The sequence below is a fragment of the Centroberyx affinis genome, unplaced genomic scaffold, assembly GCF_046629955.1.
Source record: "Centroberyx affinis isolate AG114_WGS23_722 - 3 ecotype Tasmania unplaced genomic scaffold, CSIRO-AGI_Caff_v1 ptg000401l_1, whole genome shotgun sequence".
NCBI lineage: Eukaryota > Metazoa > Chordata > Actinopteri > Beryciformes > Berycidae > Centroberyx > Centroberyx affinis.
Window position 1 is genome coordinate 71658 of NW_027279069.1, and position 17203 is coordinate 88860.

General features: G+C 42.0%; 1 protein-coding gene across 1 annotated transcript; it reads left to right on the forward strand.

The window, feature by feature from the left end:
• The first annotated feature begins 5023 nt into the window (after nt 1–5023).
• On the forward strand, nt 5024–15285 carry tfap4 (transcription factor AP-4 (activating enhancer binding protein 4)). Its single transcript, XM_071516414.1, has 7 exons — nt 5024–5315; nt 8643–8808; nt 9011–9109; nt 9339–9509; nt 9639–9788; nt 11465–11632; nt 11974–15285. Exons 1-7 carry the CDS (start codon nt 5227–5229, stop codon nt 12130–12132), a joined length of 1002 nt encoding a protein of 333 aa, XP_071372515.1. The 5' UTR covers nt 5024–5226; the 3' UTR covers nt 12133–15285.
• The last annotated feature ends 1918 nt before the right edge of the window (nt 15286–17203 follow it).

Here is a 17203-nt window from a genome sequence, read left to right on the forward strand (position 1 = left end):
ACCGTCTGAAGCGCACAGACAGCCGCCCGGAGCCCAGCCAGCCCGTCAGGACCAGCCCAGAGTCTGCCAGCTCAGCGCATGCTTGCTGCTCCGCCCATCCACCATGGGCAGTCCCCGGCTCCTCTCCAAAGTCTCTCTCTCTCTCTCTCTCTCTCTCTCTCTCTCTCTCTCTCTCTCTCTCTCTCTCTCTCTCTCTCTCTCTCGCTGTCCTCATGGCCATCCCTCTGCCCCCCTTTCAACAGGCCATTATGAAGTGTAATAAGCCCTCTATTTCAACGTGATAAACTATTTGTTGTCCAACTAACTAACTAACTAACATGTTTTTCTTCTCCAAACTTTTTGTGGCCATCTCTGTCCTCGCGGCCGCCCCTCTGTCTCAAACCCCCTCCCTTCAATAGGCCTTCATAAAATATAACCAGATGGAGTGTTAAATAAAAAAATTAAAAAAAAAGGTGGGTAAAGATCACCAAAAGGCAAATAACAATCATTATATATTTCATTGTAACAAAAATCAATTATATTTTCAGAAAAACACTCATTCATATTTTTACTTAAAGTTTTCTATCTTTACTTTCAACATTTTAATACTACTTGATGTTGGCTTATACCATGAATTTACCTCATAAAGATTTATCCCATGCTAAAAAAAGTGGGTATAATCTAACTATTTTATAAATATTTATCATCCACTATCTCTGAAATAACTTTCTATTTAAAACAGTTGACTTGCTGTGATAACTGATACATTTTTCCCTCTGCCCTCATGACCATGATCCTCAAACCTGTTTCATGTAGGCCTACCTCCCTCTATTTCAAATGTGAGCTATTTGCAGTAATATGTAGCACATTTTTATTTGGACAAGTCTCACTTTATCCTGTTTCCCACAGCATCATCACTCTAATAAGATTACTATAATTACAAGATAGGACTTGTGTTGGAAAAAGGATGATTAGGCTGACTTGTTGAATAATTCAGAAAAACATGATTGGATGGGAAGATGGAAACTTCTTTGTTAGATGCTGGCAACTTGCCACTGTCTGAAACCCTTGACAATGTATTGCACATGTTTGTAACGTGAATTTTAATACTGATTGTCAAATAAACCAAACTAAACTAAGGTTTTTCAATCATGGTGAATTATAGTTGTACAAGTATGTCTGTCTGTAAATTGGAAAATTCAGTTTAATTTATACTATAGATTGTGGACGAAAGTAATCCAGTAGTTACTACATTATTATATTACTGAATTTGAGTACTCCAATGGATTAATCATATTATTACAATCATAGGTGTCAATTTGGTGTGGCAAGGTGTGGCACTAGCCATACCTAATTGAATACAAATTTAATCTAGTTTTATGATTATAATGGAGGGCAAAGATTAAGAAAAATTGCCAGAAATCTATTTAAAACTTCTTAAAACTTCAGAAATCTATTTAAAACTTCTCCTCTTCTTCTTAAAACTGAAGAAAAAAAAGGAAAAAAAAGACATCAGGGGAACATTCAGGACCAAGGTTCCCTCTAAGCTGCTAAACGGATATCTTTGTGATCTGTGCCATAAATTATCAAATTGAACAGATAATAATGATTTATCAGTCGTCAGTCATTGCTCTAGTTTAATTTAATTGATTTCAGCCTTTTGCTTTGAAGGTACCACCCTGATTACAATTTTAAGAAAGTAGCCTAATCCGAAATCTGTACTCCATCACATTTTGAAAATAATCTTCCCAACCATGGCTGTTTTTCATCAGTGTCAGTTCAGTTGATGGTTCATGTGTATGTGCAAAAGCAATCCTGCCTGCAACATAAAGGCCCACAGAAAATAACAGTGTGGTGGCCCATACTTGGTAACTTCTCAGTTAAAAGGCTTGTGGGATTTGTACAAACAATTGGTTGGCAATATCCCTGCAGGCTCTTATGAAACAAAGAAATGGTTATGGTCAACTTTTAAAGTGGGATACCACTCACTTAAAGATTCTTCATGTTATGGCTGTCGACAGTTGTTTGTGATCATGAACTGTGTTCTCTCAAAGATTGCAACCAGAAAGCCACAGCTACTTCAGTTTGTGATTTCAAACTGGCAAAGCCTATAGCTGTCCCACTGATACTGAAAGGAAGAATGACTTACACAACCAAATGAGCTTTATAAGCAATAGTGCTTTGTGAAGGTGTACAAAATTTAACTGAAACTAACCATGGGCAGAAATTGGAAAACTTCAACAAGTATATGTGACTTGATTTATTGCACAACAACTGAGATTCCCTTGGGGTTATATAGTATCAGGTAGAAGGTCCTAAATAATGTGTTTACAGGCTATAATCGCTTTTTATGACAGATAAAACATAAGGCCTATGGGTAAATCACAACAATCATATATCTGTCACTGAGTGTGTGTCCACTGGCTTGTGATGATGGGGTGCTAAACTGTACACCATAAATCAGCAGCTTTTTTCACCAGCAGAGGGCATGAAACAGGCAGGCATAAGGTTACCAAAGATATTTAATTCATTTAAAATAAACAAATAAATACATAAATGCATTATCTGAGCATTAAATATAGGCCTATATGTAAAATATAGAGGATCCACTCTGTAAACATATTTTCATTTTGTCAAGGAAGGACTTAAGTTATTGACTCTCTTTTAAGAACAACTTTTGAGCTATCATGGGTGAATACCTCATGTTCGAATGATCTAACATTTGTATTTGTTTTGTAGGCTAGAGTTGTCTTGAAGCTCTGCAAGTTAATGACATTGCCTTCCATGGACAAGGACATGTTTAATGATTATATAGGGCCATTTAAATAGCTCACAATAAACATGCCTGTCAGTTCCTGAAAAGTTTAACCTAATTTATGGAGATGGTTTAAATAATCTACAGCTCACTAATGATACAGTTTTCAAACTAGTGTGCTGCATTTGGTATTGGCTGTAGCATTTAGCCAAAACTTTAGTCTCCTAGATGTTACTTCATCAGCCTTTTTAGGCCTTAGGTCGACATTCACCATTATAAATAAATCAGGCAGCTTTGTTATTTTTACCATTACATATGTATAACATATATTATGCATATATGATATTCAGAGGTTGAAAGTAACTAAGTACATTTACTCGAATACTGTACTTAAGTACAATTTTGAGGTTCTTGTACCTTACTTGAGTATTACCATTTTATGCTACTTTATACTTCTACTCCACTACATTTCAGAGGGAAATATTGTACTTTTTACTCAACTACCTTTATTTGATAACTTAAGTTACTAGTTACTTTGCAGATTCAGATTATTAATACAAAATATAATCAACTAATAAATTGTGATGTATTATTATAGATTACTGTAAGCTACCCAGCAGTATATAAAGTAGTGGAAATCAGCCCCACCTTTTCCAGCTGCAACATTAAAGTGATGCTTACACTTTAATGCATCAATAATTATAATTCAATAATATAATATATACTGTATTATTCTGAAATGGGCCATTCTGCATAATGAGTACTTTTACTTTTGTTGCTGGTGATATTACAATTTAATCTAACAATTGAAATACTTGGTTTTGCATCTGTTGTTTTGCATGATGGCTTCACACAAATCTGTTTAGAAAATGGATAATTCCGGTCCTCAGCTCTGATTGGCTGGAACATCCCGTTGTAAAAGACCAGATAAATGCACACCGCATATCAGGCAATTTAAATATTAATGCCACCGATTGCCACTCATATCAGAAGGTTGCGTGTCGCTTAGCAACCACCTTGTTTAGCTACTACTTGGGAACTATATTACTAGGCGGAAGAATAACACTTAACAATCACGGTTTTTAAAATAGAAGACTTCGTGAACATTTGTGTTGTTCCCGCTTCACGTCTCTAAATCACTGTAAATCACGGCCTCTCGTAGCTTATTGCTCATTCAAGTCGTTGCTAAGCGGCTGAGTCTGGACCGCTTACTGCGCCGGGTTGCTACTACACACTTAGTTTGACAAAACTTGCAGCTGTACAATCAGGTACGGTGGGCTAAGTTGCAACTGCCTCCAAGATATTGCTCCTGGTCTTCACATTTCCGGGTACATGCTCCCATTTTGTGGCTGCGTTGCACTCGCGTAGCCCACACCAACCAGGCTGAAGTGGCGATTAGGTAACCCATTTCTCCTCCTACTACTACTCTTACACCCAAAATGGTGAACACATTCAGCTGTTTCCATGTCAGCCGCTGCTCGGGCTCGATAGCTGTCCCTCCAAACCAAACCCCTCCCCGGTTTGTTGCTGTTTTCAGCAGCGCTGCCAACTCGTCAGCTGATCTCTCTTGTTCGCTTATCGCGGCGGCTAGAGAGAGCATACGGCCTGCCTATCAGTCAGAGTTGTCAAGATACAATACACAGTTGGGTTATTGCTATCTAAAAACCAATAGAGTATTGAATGCGGGCGCTATGGTTATGTAATTACATGTTAACCCACCTTCTTTTTTAGGGTGACATAAATCTTTATGTTTTAAATTCATAATAAGCTACACATCATACAAGTAGTATCAAACTGAGGTAGCTCAACATATATGAAAATAGTGTCTTCTAAGGAAAAAACATAAAGTAGCCCTAATGCTTTTCTTAAAATTGTGTTTTTTGTTTAAAATGGTGACTCTTTGCCCATGGTAATAGGCGACTGGAGGTCATGGTTTACCAACATTTTTACTTACTACTGCATCGGTAGTACTGGTTATTTAACTATAAATAGGCGGCGGTGTTTTATTGTAATTCTTATTAACCAGCTGATTTCCCTCCCTTCCCATGAGTGTTTCTCTTGGCGTATTTACGCTAAATAGTCCTTTGTTTACATGCAGTCCCCCGTCTCTGCGGAAGGAGGCCTTTTGGTAGTGCTGTGTGATTCCTACCAGCTGTTTCCCGCCTTGAAAGCCATCCGATCAGCTGCGCACACACACACACACACACGTCCATGCAGAGGGAGAAAGCGAGGGGAGGGAGGGAGAGAGAGAGAGAGAGAGAGAGGTAGAGCGCCACACACAACGAGGGAACCCCATCAGCTGGAAGTCGAGTAACATTACAACTCTCAGCAGCCAGCAACTACTACATATTACAGACAAGGAATTAACATCTTTATTGTGTGAGAATTTAATACGCGTCGGATCACGGGATTTGGCGCACAACTTCACCGTTTTTTTTTTTTCATTCCACGGCAAGATTTTTTTGGGGGGGACCAAAACTGGAGAGGCAAGCATGGAGTATTTCATGGTACCAGCTCAGAAGGTGCCCTCCTTGCAACATTTTAGGAAAACGGAGAAAGAAGTGATCGGTGGTCTTTGTAGGTGTGTATCTGCACTCCGGCTATTTCTGCTTCATGTAATACGCTGTATTGTAAGTCATCTGTTTTGAGTACGCACTTAGCGACGGCGCTGAGGCAACATGCTTGATTTGATCTGTTATTGTGTACACGACCCACTCACGGGGAGCTGGGGACGTTAATGGCCACGAAAGACCAAAATTATATTGAATTTGGGCAAGGGGGCTTCCAGCATAGACCACAGTAGCACCCTCGCAACGTTATTTCGCGTATTTAACTGCGAAATCGATACATTTTGTAGCTAACAAACATAAACCACGTGGTTCCGTGCACACCACGCTGCTACTCTGGTAGAGAGCGCATCCCTGGTCTATTTATTCTCTCCAAATTATCCCCCAGTGCCACACATACGTGTGCGGTGATTTGCGTGAGAATAGGAAAGGTGATACGAGCGTATTTCAGACGCTGTGATATTTATTTTTCACACAACACCGCAGGGATTACCGTTCGCTGATTTCGCTCAGAGCGATCCGAAGTTATTGTGGGTAGTGCGGCCATGCTTGTGGCTTGTGCTAGAAAGTGATGAGGGGGTCTGGCGTTGCCTTCCTGTTTATGACACCCTGCTTCCATTTACCCGATATGAAAATACACAGTTGTTGTCTAAATCGCCCACATTCGACGTGGCGATCATTTTACTCGTATTACTGCGTGTCTCTGGCGCGCTACCGAGTCATTTCCACTGCGTCTTTTTATCCCGCACCTCTGCCATGCTGCCGCATTGTTGTAATGGCGGAGGACACGATAAGTCTGGTTTGCGCACGGTGGTGTTGGGGCCCTTTGGTAACGGGGAGATAATTCCCGACTGTTTAAAAAATATTTCCCCACATCTGTCTGTTAAAGGGACATTTCGCAATCGCGAGGCAGGGGAATTAATAGTGGTCTTATTAATAAGGGGGTGTGTATGCCGTGGAAGGCCCGTCGATGCGTCTGCTACCCTGTTTGGAGAGGGAGGCGGAGAAATCTGCTGTTGCTGGCAGCACCGAGCGGACTGGGAAATGTAGTTCTTTTATTTTCTCCTCATGGTGTGTCTGTGGAGGATTCTTCCACTCAAGGAAAATCTGCCTCCCTACCCAGGCTGACCTTAAACGCCTAACGTTACTTAACTTAGGAAGCATTAAAGTGCTACAAAAATTGTGCGTCTATCATATTGGCGGCATAAACATATTTTAGAGACCCTGTATCACAATTATACCTACATTTTGTATAATTAAAAATTACTTTGTTAAATTGTCTTAAAATAATTGACTGCATAAATAAACAATAGGGCAAAATAATTAGTAGGCAAAGCAAACCAGTAAAAACAAAGCAAGAAATATAAAGGAAAAGCAAGAAATGTAAAAGCAAAACATAAAAAGGCAGATCAAGGGTGCCATGACCAAGTGTGAACACATTTTCGTGACACGCAGTGGTATTAACATCACGACTCCTTGTTTGAAGCAGCCTAACACACCCTCCCTGGTACCCAGGCTGTTCTGTGGCGGTTGTGTTTGTGTGATATGGTGAGTGGAGCGGCCCGGTTGGTCATGTTTTGGCAGTGGACATGTTTGTTGGATGTGCCGCTGCAATGTTGGAAAACGTGCGTGTGCACACACACTTACACACGGTCCTCTTCTCATCTGTGTCTGCACAATTGTTCCCCATGTTTGCACTGAGGCAGCTGAGTCAGTACAGATAAGAGCTTTGTAGAGAGTCCCAGAGACACCAGGCTTGATACAGAGGATGTTAGAGGAAGTTCGTTTAGAATTTTCCCTCAACCGAATTTCATGGTCCTGCATGGTGGATGTTGACCACAGTTTGTTAGGTTGGAAATAATACCAGCTGGGGAGCTGCATGAATCACAGGTTTTGAAACAATGCACTGGAGTTATCAGCAAAGCTTTAACATGTGTAGTGCTTACGAGGAGTCATGTGAAATGTCAGTGCTATTTTCACAGGTTGGGATATGCTCACTACCTTAAACTTGTTTAAATTATTACTGCATAATATTTAACTAATAATGATAATGCTGGTAGGGATTCACTGTCTGCTCAAGGACACTACAGCAGGGTGGATGCTGACACAGGGGCTTGAACTGAGGTCCTAGGGTTAAAGAACAGCTTCTCTAACCTAGAAAGGCTATCCTATTGCCTTTTACCATTGCAATACCGCAATAGCGCTTACAATGCCTTTTATGCTGGAGATTCTTAATATTAGCCTGTAGTTTAATGAGGATCAGTTTTGGTCCACACAGAAGAGTAGTTATTAGCGTAGTTATTGATAGCTTAAAGAAAAAACCCACTGAAAAACACTTAAACTGTTAAAAAAAACAGTCATTGGTGATGTACCTTGCATTCCTGGGCCAGTTTTGTTGTTTGGCGTATTTTTCTCATTCCCGCCAATAACTGGCCAAATGTAGATGACGCGACTGACACAGTTTACACACAGCAAACACATAAATGGTAAACATTAGGTTTTGGTGTCAGCCCCTCAGAATCAAAGAGCAATGGCTTCTTCCTAGTCTTACCATTTTGCACCAATGTTCAACTCCAACGACAGTAACCTCAATAGACCATAATGCAATGCAGCCACAAGATGTGTTGTGTTTTGAGTAAGGGGCGTGGCAGTGATCAGAGACACACCCCAGTTGGCTAGCTACAATATTTATATGGCCGCCTTTGATTCAAGTTCACAAGTTCAAAAAGTTCATACCCATTGTCTGACGGTTGTCCAAAGTAATTCTGGGAAACAGGGTTAGGGTTAGTTAACTTAAGTAGAAGTAGATGGTAGACAGACAGAGGGAATTGGATACACCAAAAAAGTAAATTAAATCACTTCATCATCAAATAACTCCTGGAATGCATAATGGATGATATCTAACAGCATTTGAGTATCTGAGAATGGATTTTTCCTTTAACTCTGAAGAATATGCAATCCATTGTCGAATTTTTAAGATCATAATGACTGTACAGTGTTAACTAAGCCTGGTAGTTTGTAATTCCTTTTCCATTAAAGTGTGTACAAAGGACTTTGATTGCCTAACAACTGAATGCCAATCAAAAAATTAGTTCTCTGTGCTCTTAAGTGTGGTATTACAATATTATTGGTTTTATAATACAGAGTGTAGTATAATATTGTAGGGGAGAATTGTGGTGTTGTGACAGTCTTTACTATTTTAGCTCTTTCTAGTTTTAAGATTAGGGAAAAGCTCACCATGTAAGTGTAAGATGTTAGCAAATTATGTCTGGTTTTATTCAAGAGCCTGGGTGCCTGTTCGCCTTGTGTGTGACTGCTGTGTGTCCCCCCCCCTCCCCCAGTCTGGCCAACATTCCCCTGACCCCAGAAACAGCCCGGGATCAGGAGCGGCGGATCCGCCGGGAGATCGCCAACAGCAACGAGCGGCGGCGCATGCAGAGCATCAATGCCGGGTTCCAGTCACTCAAAACACTCATCCCACACAGCGATGGAGAGAAGCTCAGCAAGGTGGGTCACAGACTGAATAAAATACACCTGCATCTAGGGAGGGGGTTGGGTTTTAGTCTTGTGCTTTAGTCCTCTACTTAGAATTTTGGCCCTTTCTAAAGTCAAGTGTATTTTTGCGTAATTAGATCGTGGAAAGGTGCTTCAAGTGTATGCAGAGGGTCTGAATAGCAGAGTTGTAACGTTCCTCTCTTCTTCTCCCCAGGCTGCCATCCTACAACAGACGGCAGAATACATCTTCACTTTGGAGCAGGAGAAGACGCGACTATTGCAGCAGAACAATCAGCTCAAACGCTTCATACAGGTAAAGCAGCAGTAGAGTTAAAATAAAGAGACTAGGATGGATGAAGTCATCTTCTGCTTATGCCAAATCTGAAACTGTGAACAAAGTCATTATTAGGCTTGTTTTTGTCTTTCAGTAACGCCAATCTCAAAGTCCATCACACAACGGACGTTTAGAGAAGAATTCATCAATTAACCATCAAAGTCTTCTTGTGTTTTTTTCCCCTTCTTTCCCTCTTCGCTCTCCCCAGGAGTTCAGTGGTTCTTCCCCAAAGAGGAGGCGTGCAGAGGAGAAGGATGAAGGGATCGGCTCGCCAGACATCCTGGAGGAGGAGAAGACAGAGGACTTGCGGAGGGAGATGATAGAATTGAGGCAGCAGCTGGAGAAAGAGCGCTCAGTCAGGATGATACTAGAAGAGCAGGTGAGCAACGTGTACAGAGACATGATGAAGAGGCAAAAAGTGTCTATAGACAAACTCAGCGACTAATAATAACTGCTTTAAACTTTTGACGTGCTAATCCACAATCAAACCTCCTGCTCTGTGTACCAGATGCGTTCCCTGGATGCCCAGCTGTACCCAGAGAAGCTGAAGGTGATCGCCCAGCAGGTCCAGGAGCAGCAGGTTCAGACACAGAGCCTCATCCGTCTGCAGCAGCACGAGCAGCTGGAAAGAGACCTTACTCCGGCTCGCAGCCCACAGGTTGGACTGGGAAGGGAAATGTTTGCATACGTGTATGACTTACACATTGATAGTAACATCCTTTGAACAATTATGCTCATATGCTGAAGACTGCTCTGTTTTTTTGCAACTGGTAAAACTCGCCATGTCCGATCAAAATCTCCATGGTGTCCGGGGTAAATTTTTCACCCTAAAACACACATAGACCTTTATGGAAATTATTAAAATTTGGCGTAGGGCGTTCTGTCCAGGGTAGTTCAGTATTTAATGTCCATTTTGATATGACAAGGGCTGAATGCTCAGATTGGATATGCAAACTACTGAATTGCCATCCATGAAACCATGGGACAGAACAAAGAACTAAACATGGTTAGTATTTCAACAAACTTGGTATTGGATCAAATGATGATAATGACAGTGAAGGCTGAAGTCTTGGAGACAGATATGGTAGATCATGGCCCTCGGCTTTTTTGTTCAGACCTAAACAAAATATTGATTTACTTTAAGTGAAGATGTAGTACCATGTAATACCATAAAACCCCCTTAAATAGCTTGGCGTTTTTGTTTCAACAACAGAAGACACCCAGCATTTATTTAGGACAGCCTAGATGCTAGAAACTGGCACTATTTTATAAAGCAGCTGATCCTGTCTGATATCATTTGGATCTACACCAGTATCACTATGAGCACTGTGTGTCCTGGATTTTGTTCTGTCCATTTTATCACTTGTAGCATAAATTTTACATTGAAGTTTCCTGCTCCCGATCTGCAGATTTATCTGTCAAATATGTGCATGAGATTGATGTGGGGAGGTTTTTGTCACCTTGTCAGTCATGTAGTCTGCTCACATCAGCCAGGCTGCTGGCTACAGATAGGTACCGATTCATTTTCTTTACCAGCACTTGCAGAGGTTTTTGAACAGTCACGCAAGCCCTTGCATTTTTGACAAGCAGACAAACCATTTTCAACCCCATATCTATCGAACACCAGTGTTTGTTTTGTAGCCTAAACTTATTAGCTGGTTGGCACCAAATTTTCCTCCTCTGTTACACTGTCCTATATGTGTTCAGCTGTATGCTTCCATAGCAAACACTTGATGTTCATCTTTGTCTCAATCATGTTGTAGCATATGGAGTTTTTAAACACACACACAGATAGACTAATCTCACGGTGCACTGTAGTTGGCACACTGACACAGTCGCACAGTTTGTACTGAGAATCTCTTCCGTGTCCGTAGTTAGAGCTGTCAACAGCTATGACACATTTATGGTTTAGTCAATGGGCAGCTCACACATCGCTTTCCACTCTGCCTGTCTGCTGCCCTGACAGCCATGGCATCCTGTTTCAGCAGGCTAACCCTAACTGAACATGATGCCAAATCAATTGGCTTGTGCTCTGTACCCATCAAGGCAGCCTGGGAGCAGGTAGTGAAAAAGATGATTGATACACTGTAGATAACCTCAGTGTCACAACTTGTGGCTCCCAAGTGAGTGTTTGTTTGTGTGTGTGTGTGCTTGTGCCTGTGCGCATGTATACACAGTGTGTCTGCGTGTGTGTATTTATATGTAGTCTCTGCATTTTTATTAGCTGTTACTTGAGGGCACTAAAGTGACTAGTTAGTCCAACAAAGTGGTGACACAATAATGTCTTTATTTTTTGCTAAACATGAGCATAATCTAACTCCCCTTTCCCTCCAGGTGTTGGCCCCTGCTACCCCCCCTGCACCTACCCACCACGCCACGGTCATTGTCCCTGCACCAGCCCAGCCTCCCCAGCCCCATCACGTCACCGTGGTAACCATGGGCCCGGCCTCGGTTATCAATACAGTGTCCACATCTCGACAGAACCTGGACACCATTGTTCAGGTAAGACACAGATAAATTGTGTGAAAAAACGTTCTTGTTACACTATGTCACATGTCCTTCTGATGTACTTTACACAATAATGTTATCCAACTTGAAAGGTTGATATTTAAAAAGCTATCCTCTTTAACTTTTAAATGTCTGCCTTTCAAGTTTTTGGCTTGGTAAACTACTGCACCCAAAACAAAAGCAACAACACGTCAGGAGGAAGAGGAGCATGCTTTAAGTTCACTAGATGCTGTGAATGGACCATCTCATGTTAACTGTCATGTCGTCACATCTGAACACTAGAGGGTGCTATCGTTACTCACTCCCCCCCCCCCCCCCCCCTTTCTTTTCTCCAGGCAATCCAGCACATCGAGGGCACCCAGGGGAAGGCTTGTGCCGGCGAGGAGGAGCAGCGGAGGGCGGTCATCGTCACCTCGGGGCGCGTCCTCTCTGACGCGGCGGGCTCAGACACAGCCTCAAACAGCGATGGGCCGGACGACTGTTCACTGCCCTGAGCGTGTCCCCGATGTCTCTCTCTCTCACACACACACACACACACACACACACACACACACACACCCATACACACACACACACACGGCCCAAGCAGACAGGGCCATGGGAGGCATATAAACCTACAGCACTCGTATTAAATGGACATTATTAGGGTTGGTAGACAGATTGAAGCACTCTTTTTTTTTTCCTTTTTTTTTTAATACACACTCTTACATGTTGTACCGTGATAGGCAGCCGGAATAGGTTTACATTTAGACACTCATACACGCAGTCTCGCTTGCCCTGTCTCTTCTCTGCTTTTCACTAGCCCCCTGCTCTGTCACACACACGCCCGTTCGTTCATCTATAGAAAGGTTTTAGAGTGACGACTTAACTGACTGATATATAAACGCTCTGTCATAAGCTCTTCAATAGTCCCCCCACCCCCCCCACCCAGTCCCCTCTCCCGTCCTGGATACTACTGCTTTGGATGCCTGCTAACATCTCCATTAACCACTGGGGCTTCTCTCTTTAAATTGCTCCGAAGCCATGCGACTGATCCCACGAAACAGGAGGGAAAGTCAGCGAAGAGCCCAGCAGCGCGGTGTCCTCCACCGCCTCACGCCAGAGCATTTTCTTTCCTATGAACGTCATTTTAAAACCCTCTTCTCCTCCTGCACCATCTGAACTGTTTTGGAGAGACACTGTGAGCTTTACAAGACCGTCTCAATCAAAGTTCCACTCCTTTTGGCTTCTGAATGAAAGGAAATGTTATTTTACTTTATTGAGTGTGAAGTCTCCTTGTGTTTTTTTATGTTGCGTTCCTCTAGGGCTGCCCCAGCCAGCGAGTTAAAGTGATTGTACTGAAAAACAAAAAAGCGCCACACTGATGGGAATCTAAAAGCTGTTTTCATGGCTGACTGGTGCTCATGGGAAATGAAGCTAAGCTTGGGAGGAGAGAGTGCACTTACTGTTTCCCAACCCTGTTCTCCTTTTTTTTTTTTCGTGTTGTTGCCATTTTTACTGGGCTGGGTTCCCAGTATTCCCACTTTATGTATTTGGCATGTTTCCCCTTTTTCTCAAGGCTTGACAAAAATCGGTGCTTTGACATTTCTTGACACCCTCCCCTCCTTTCATGTTATAGCACCTGGCTTGTTGAATAAGCTACTCTGTGGGCCCTCTTGAGTGATTTCCACTGGGGAGATGAGTGTGTGTCCCTCTGTGCATTTTGAACCAGCAGGGTGTAGGGGTGCGCCAGACTCTGGCAGTCGGCAGCAGTACTACTCTTACCTTGGTATCGAGGCACGTTTGCATGTGTGCACAACACTCACATACACGATTAAGACTGACATCCAATCATTCGTTTGCTCAATCGAAAGGGTTGGTTTTATTTAGCCCTTGTATTGTAGTCTCTTGTCCAAATGTTGGGACAATTGTCAAAGCATTCATTCAAGTATGCTTCAAAGAAGAGGAAAATCTTGAAATGCCCAGTGAAATAGTTTGAATGTGCCATGGGGGTGACTGGTTTGACCACGCCATGCACACATGCTCTATGCATTTCCTTACTTAACATTTTCTGTCTTTTTTGTGCGCTTTTTGTCTTGCGCCAGGTATGGCAATAGAGTACCATGCAATTTACATGTTTCTGCTTGCATCTCGTTTTCAAATGCATCCTTTCCCTGGAACTGTGCACTGTTGATTGACAGACAGATATTAAGACATGTAGCGGAGAGAGGCAGCAGCTCGCCTTACTAACAGCCCGTGGGTGCAGGGAGGCACTGTGAGGCCAGCCTTAACACAGCCCTGGGGTCTGAGAGAGATACCTGAACACTTGATCTAGGTCTTTTGGATGGGGATTGGAATCCCTCTCCTACTCTGTTTTTCACCGTCTCTATTCCAAACACACTCATACCCAACCTGGGGTACAATATGTTTAAATATGGGTTCCAAATGATTTGATCTGTTTGAGGCATGTTTGTTTTATCTTGTACGACAGCTTCAAAAATGAACAGATCACTGGCATAATAATTAAAATAAAGCACTCCTAATATTTTTTAACCCATGTATTCAAAATGTACCTGACTGCTGACTACTGGTTGGATTTAGATTGGCAGCAGTTTTTGCCCACCATGTGCACTGTTAACCCCAGATTTGTGGATGAAAATTCCACAATCAAATGTAGACATTCCAGAAAATTTTAACATTTATTCTACACATTTTTTCATGCCGGTTACCTTTCAGAAGGTAACCTGTTATATTTGGGTAGTTTTGGCACAATACTGCTAAACATAAAATAATGTTGTTGTTTTTTTGTATGGAGTTAGTAGCAAATTCATTGTTAGAATTGCTCTTGTCATCCTGTTTGCATAGATGGAGCTTTGAACTGCTGGACAGATAACCATTTATCCATCATGATTCGCCCTTTAAAACGTTGATGTCACTGCACTGAAATGAGTGGCTCATCTGTCAAATGAAATCACCAGACATTTTCCCAGTACATGCTTGTTATCAGGATAGGAGGGGATTCCTAGATATTGAAAAGACCATGTGGTTTGTGTGCTCGGCTTTATTTCTAGAGCCCTCGCTCTATCCTCTGAGTACCTGCATTTGAACATTTTTCTACCGACGCCAAGCACTATGTTAGTTCCATTTCTGTTTTACTCTCTGTGTTAGGATACATTATGTGGACATATCAGATTGTCAGATGAGAGGGGGTGGGCTGGGGATCATTAAATGGGGTCATGATTACAAAGCACTTACTGTACTATATAGTGGAGGCCGCCTCTTTGTTTTGTAAAAAGGGGCTCCTCCTCAGCTGAAGATCTTGAGGTTATGAGTCAAAACCGCACAGCTGTGTATCCCCCTTTCCCTCCATGTCCAGTCCTCCTACATCTTGTCCCATGTCAGCCCCTTCCACTTATTTCATTTTTTCTTCCTGACTTTATCTGTTGTCAACACCTCTTGTCTTGTCTTCCCTCACTTTTCGCGATCTTTCCTTCCCTCTCCTTTTTATCTGTTTTTTCATACTTTCCTTATTCCTTTTTTTGTTAGACCCGTCAGTGCATATGGTCATCAAGAAGCTATTTTTTTGTCTGTTTTGTTTTTTATTTTTTGTTTTTGTTTTGTTTTTAAAGAGAAATGTTTTGGGGATAAAGAGGCTTGTGCCTTTGTAAAGACAGAATAATAAAGTTTGTACTTTGTTTTTTACAAATTGTGCCTTGTGTGTGTCTGTTTATTTAGAGTTTATTTTATTCTAAACATTATGAGAGTTCAAACTTTAGTGAAGTGGAACCAGTTATTATAATACTAATGACAATACCAGGAGAATTTGTCTCTTGTCTGCTTCTGGTTGGCTGTCACTCAAGCGGTACAGTTGATGCACAAGTGTCTCTTTCTGATTGGTTGGTGGCAGTTGGAACCCCCCCACCCTCCGTCGCTCATTGCTAAATTAGGATCGGCCACCACTGGTGTGACGGAGTTAAAATCTACACAGGGACAGTAGGTGGCATCTCTTGCTGTCATCCCCTGACACGCATTCATTCATTCCAGGCCTCTTGTTCGCACCCTCACACACCCATTCAGAATTGCCCCTGCTTTTGGCATCCAGACAAGCTCAGTCATTTCCCATTTTGGTGTTGGCCATTTTCTAACTCATAACAATACAAAATGATTATGTAATAGCTAACAGTTGGTTTACCAGTAGGCTACCTATAGACTTTGAGTCCCAGGTGTGACATAGAATATATTCCATAGAATGTGTGAATACATGAGAACAGTGTACTATATTATTTAATATTTTTGCAGAATGTATATTGGCACTCATACATGAATTGCAGTGCTGGAGAATGGACCAGCTCCATGAGATACTGATGTGGCATCATGCCAAGTGAGTGCAGCTTTGGCTTGGCCATGTATACCATGAATGAACATCCCAAGTTCCACTGTAGCACATGTTGGTGTGACAAAGGTACTGCGTATATATAGAGACGCACTGCATACAGGCTTGACTAAAGCACATCATCTCCATGTATACAGGGTTTACGCCGAGCTAAAAGGCTAAGTCATGGCTCAGTATTGCAACTTAGACCCATCTTCCTTTTTGGTCAAAAATCTTTCTGTGGCTGCATTTATGGAGAAACGGATGAGGGAAACCTGATCAAACCTTTTACAGAGTCCTCTTGTAGGAGACTCCTATATGGAGTTAATGTAATTGAAATGTTAATGCAAATTGGAATATGACAATGTCATCCCATTGTAGCATTCTTATTAGTTTAAATGCAGCAACACAACTTGCATTTGAAGTTTCATGTATCAATGTGTACATGTGCTAACACTATTAAAATATGCTTCCATATTCCCAGAGTAAGCTTAGCGTGTCTCTTCTGAATCTGAGACCTTCCACAGACAGGACTCAGCTGCAGTTTCTGCATGTCAGAGTGAACTGGCTCAAGGCTGGCTCAATCCATATTCATTACTGACTGTGGCTGGTATTTTCCATTGCCACTGACAACAGCATCACAGCTAACACATTTTGAAGACACACTTGGAATAGGAGGCGAGTGATGCCTATGTATGCCAATCCATAATTTACAAAGAATAAATGTGCGCTGGAATCCAGAGAAGCTCTTCAAATGTAAGGATTTCCTCATGAGCAAAAACCATCATGCCTCTCAACCACCTCCCACCACCAATAAAGTTCTTCAGGATTAAGCGATTGTACACAGCAAAATGAACATGATGTATTGTTTGGACATGGGTTTCAATCCATTTGGAATGGACATGCTCGAGTAAGAAACTCCAGCCATATTTGGGGATTAATTTACAGTTGAGACGTTGATTCCCGAGAATTGTGAGATTATGTTCACCACAGTGTGTCTGCTTGAGTGTGATAAAGCAGTAATCCGCCTAGCGTTTAGCTGTGTTAGGGATTGTAGTTTGACTCTGGGGTCTTTATGTGCCAGACATACCCTTTGCTCAGCCCTCATCTCTCTCTCTCTCTCTCTCTCTATCCCTCTCTCGCTCCCTCTCTCTCTCTCTCTCTCACACACACACACACACACACACACAGACCTGTCACATTCATGATGAATA

Coding starts and splice junctions, on each gene's coding strand:
- tfap4 (XM_071516414.1), top strand. CDS start 5,227: ATGGAGTATTTCATGGTACCAGCTCAGAAGGTGCCCTCCTTGCAACAT. Junction 8,809..9,010: donor ATGGAGAGAAGCTCAGCAAG/GTGGGTCACAGA, acceptor TCTTCTCCCCAG/GCTGCCATCCTACAACAGAC. Junction 9,789..11,464: donor CTCCGGCTCGCAGCCCACAG/GTTGGACTGGGA, acceptor CTTTCCCTCCAG/GTGTTGGCCCCTGCTACCCC.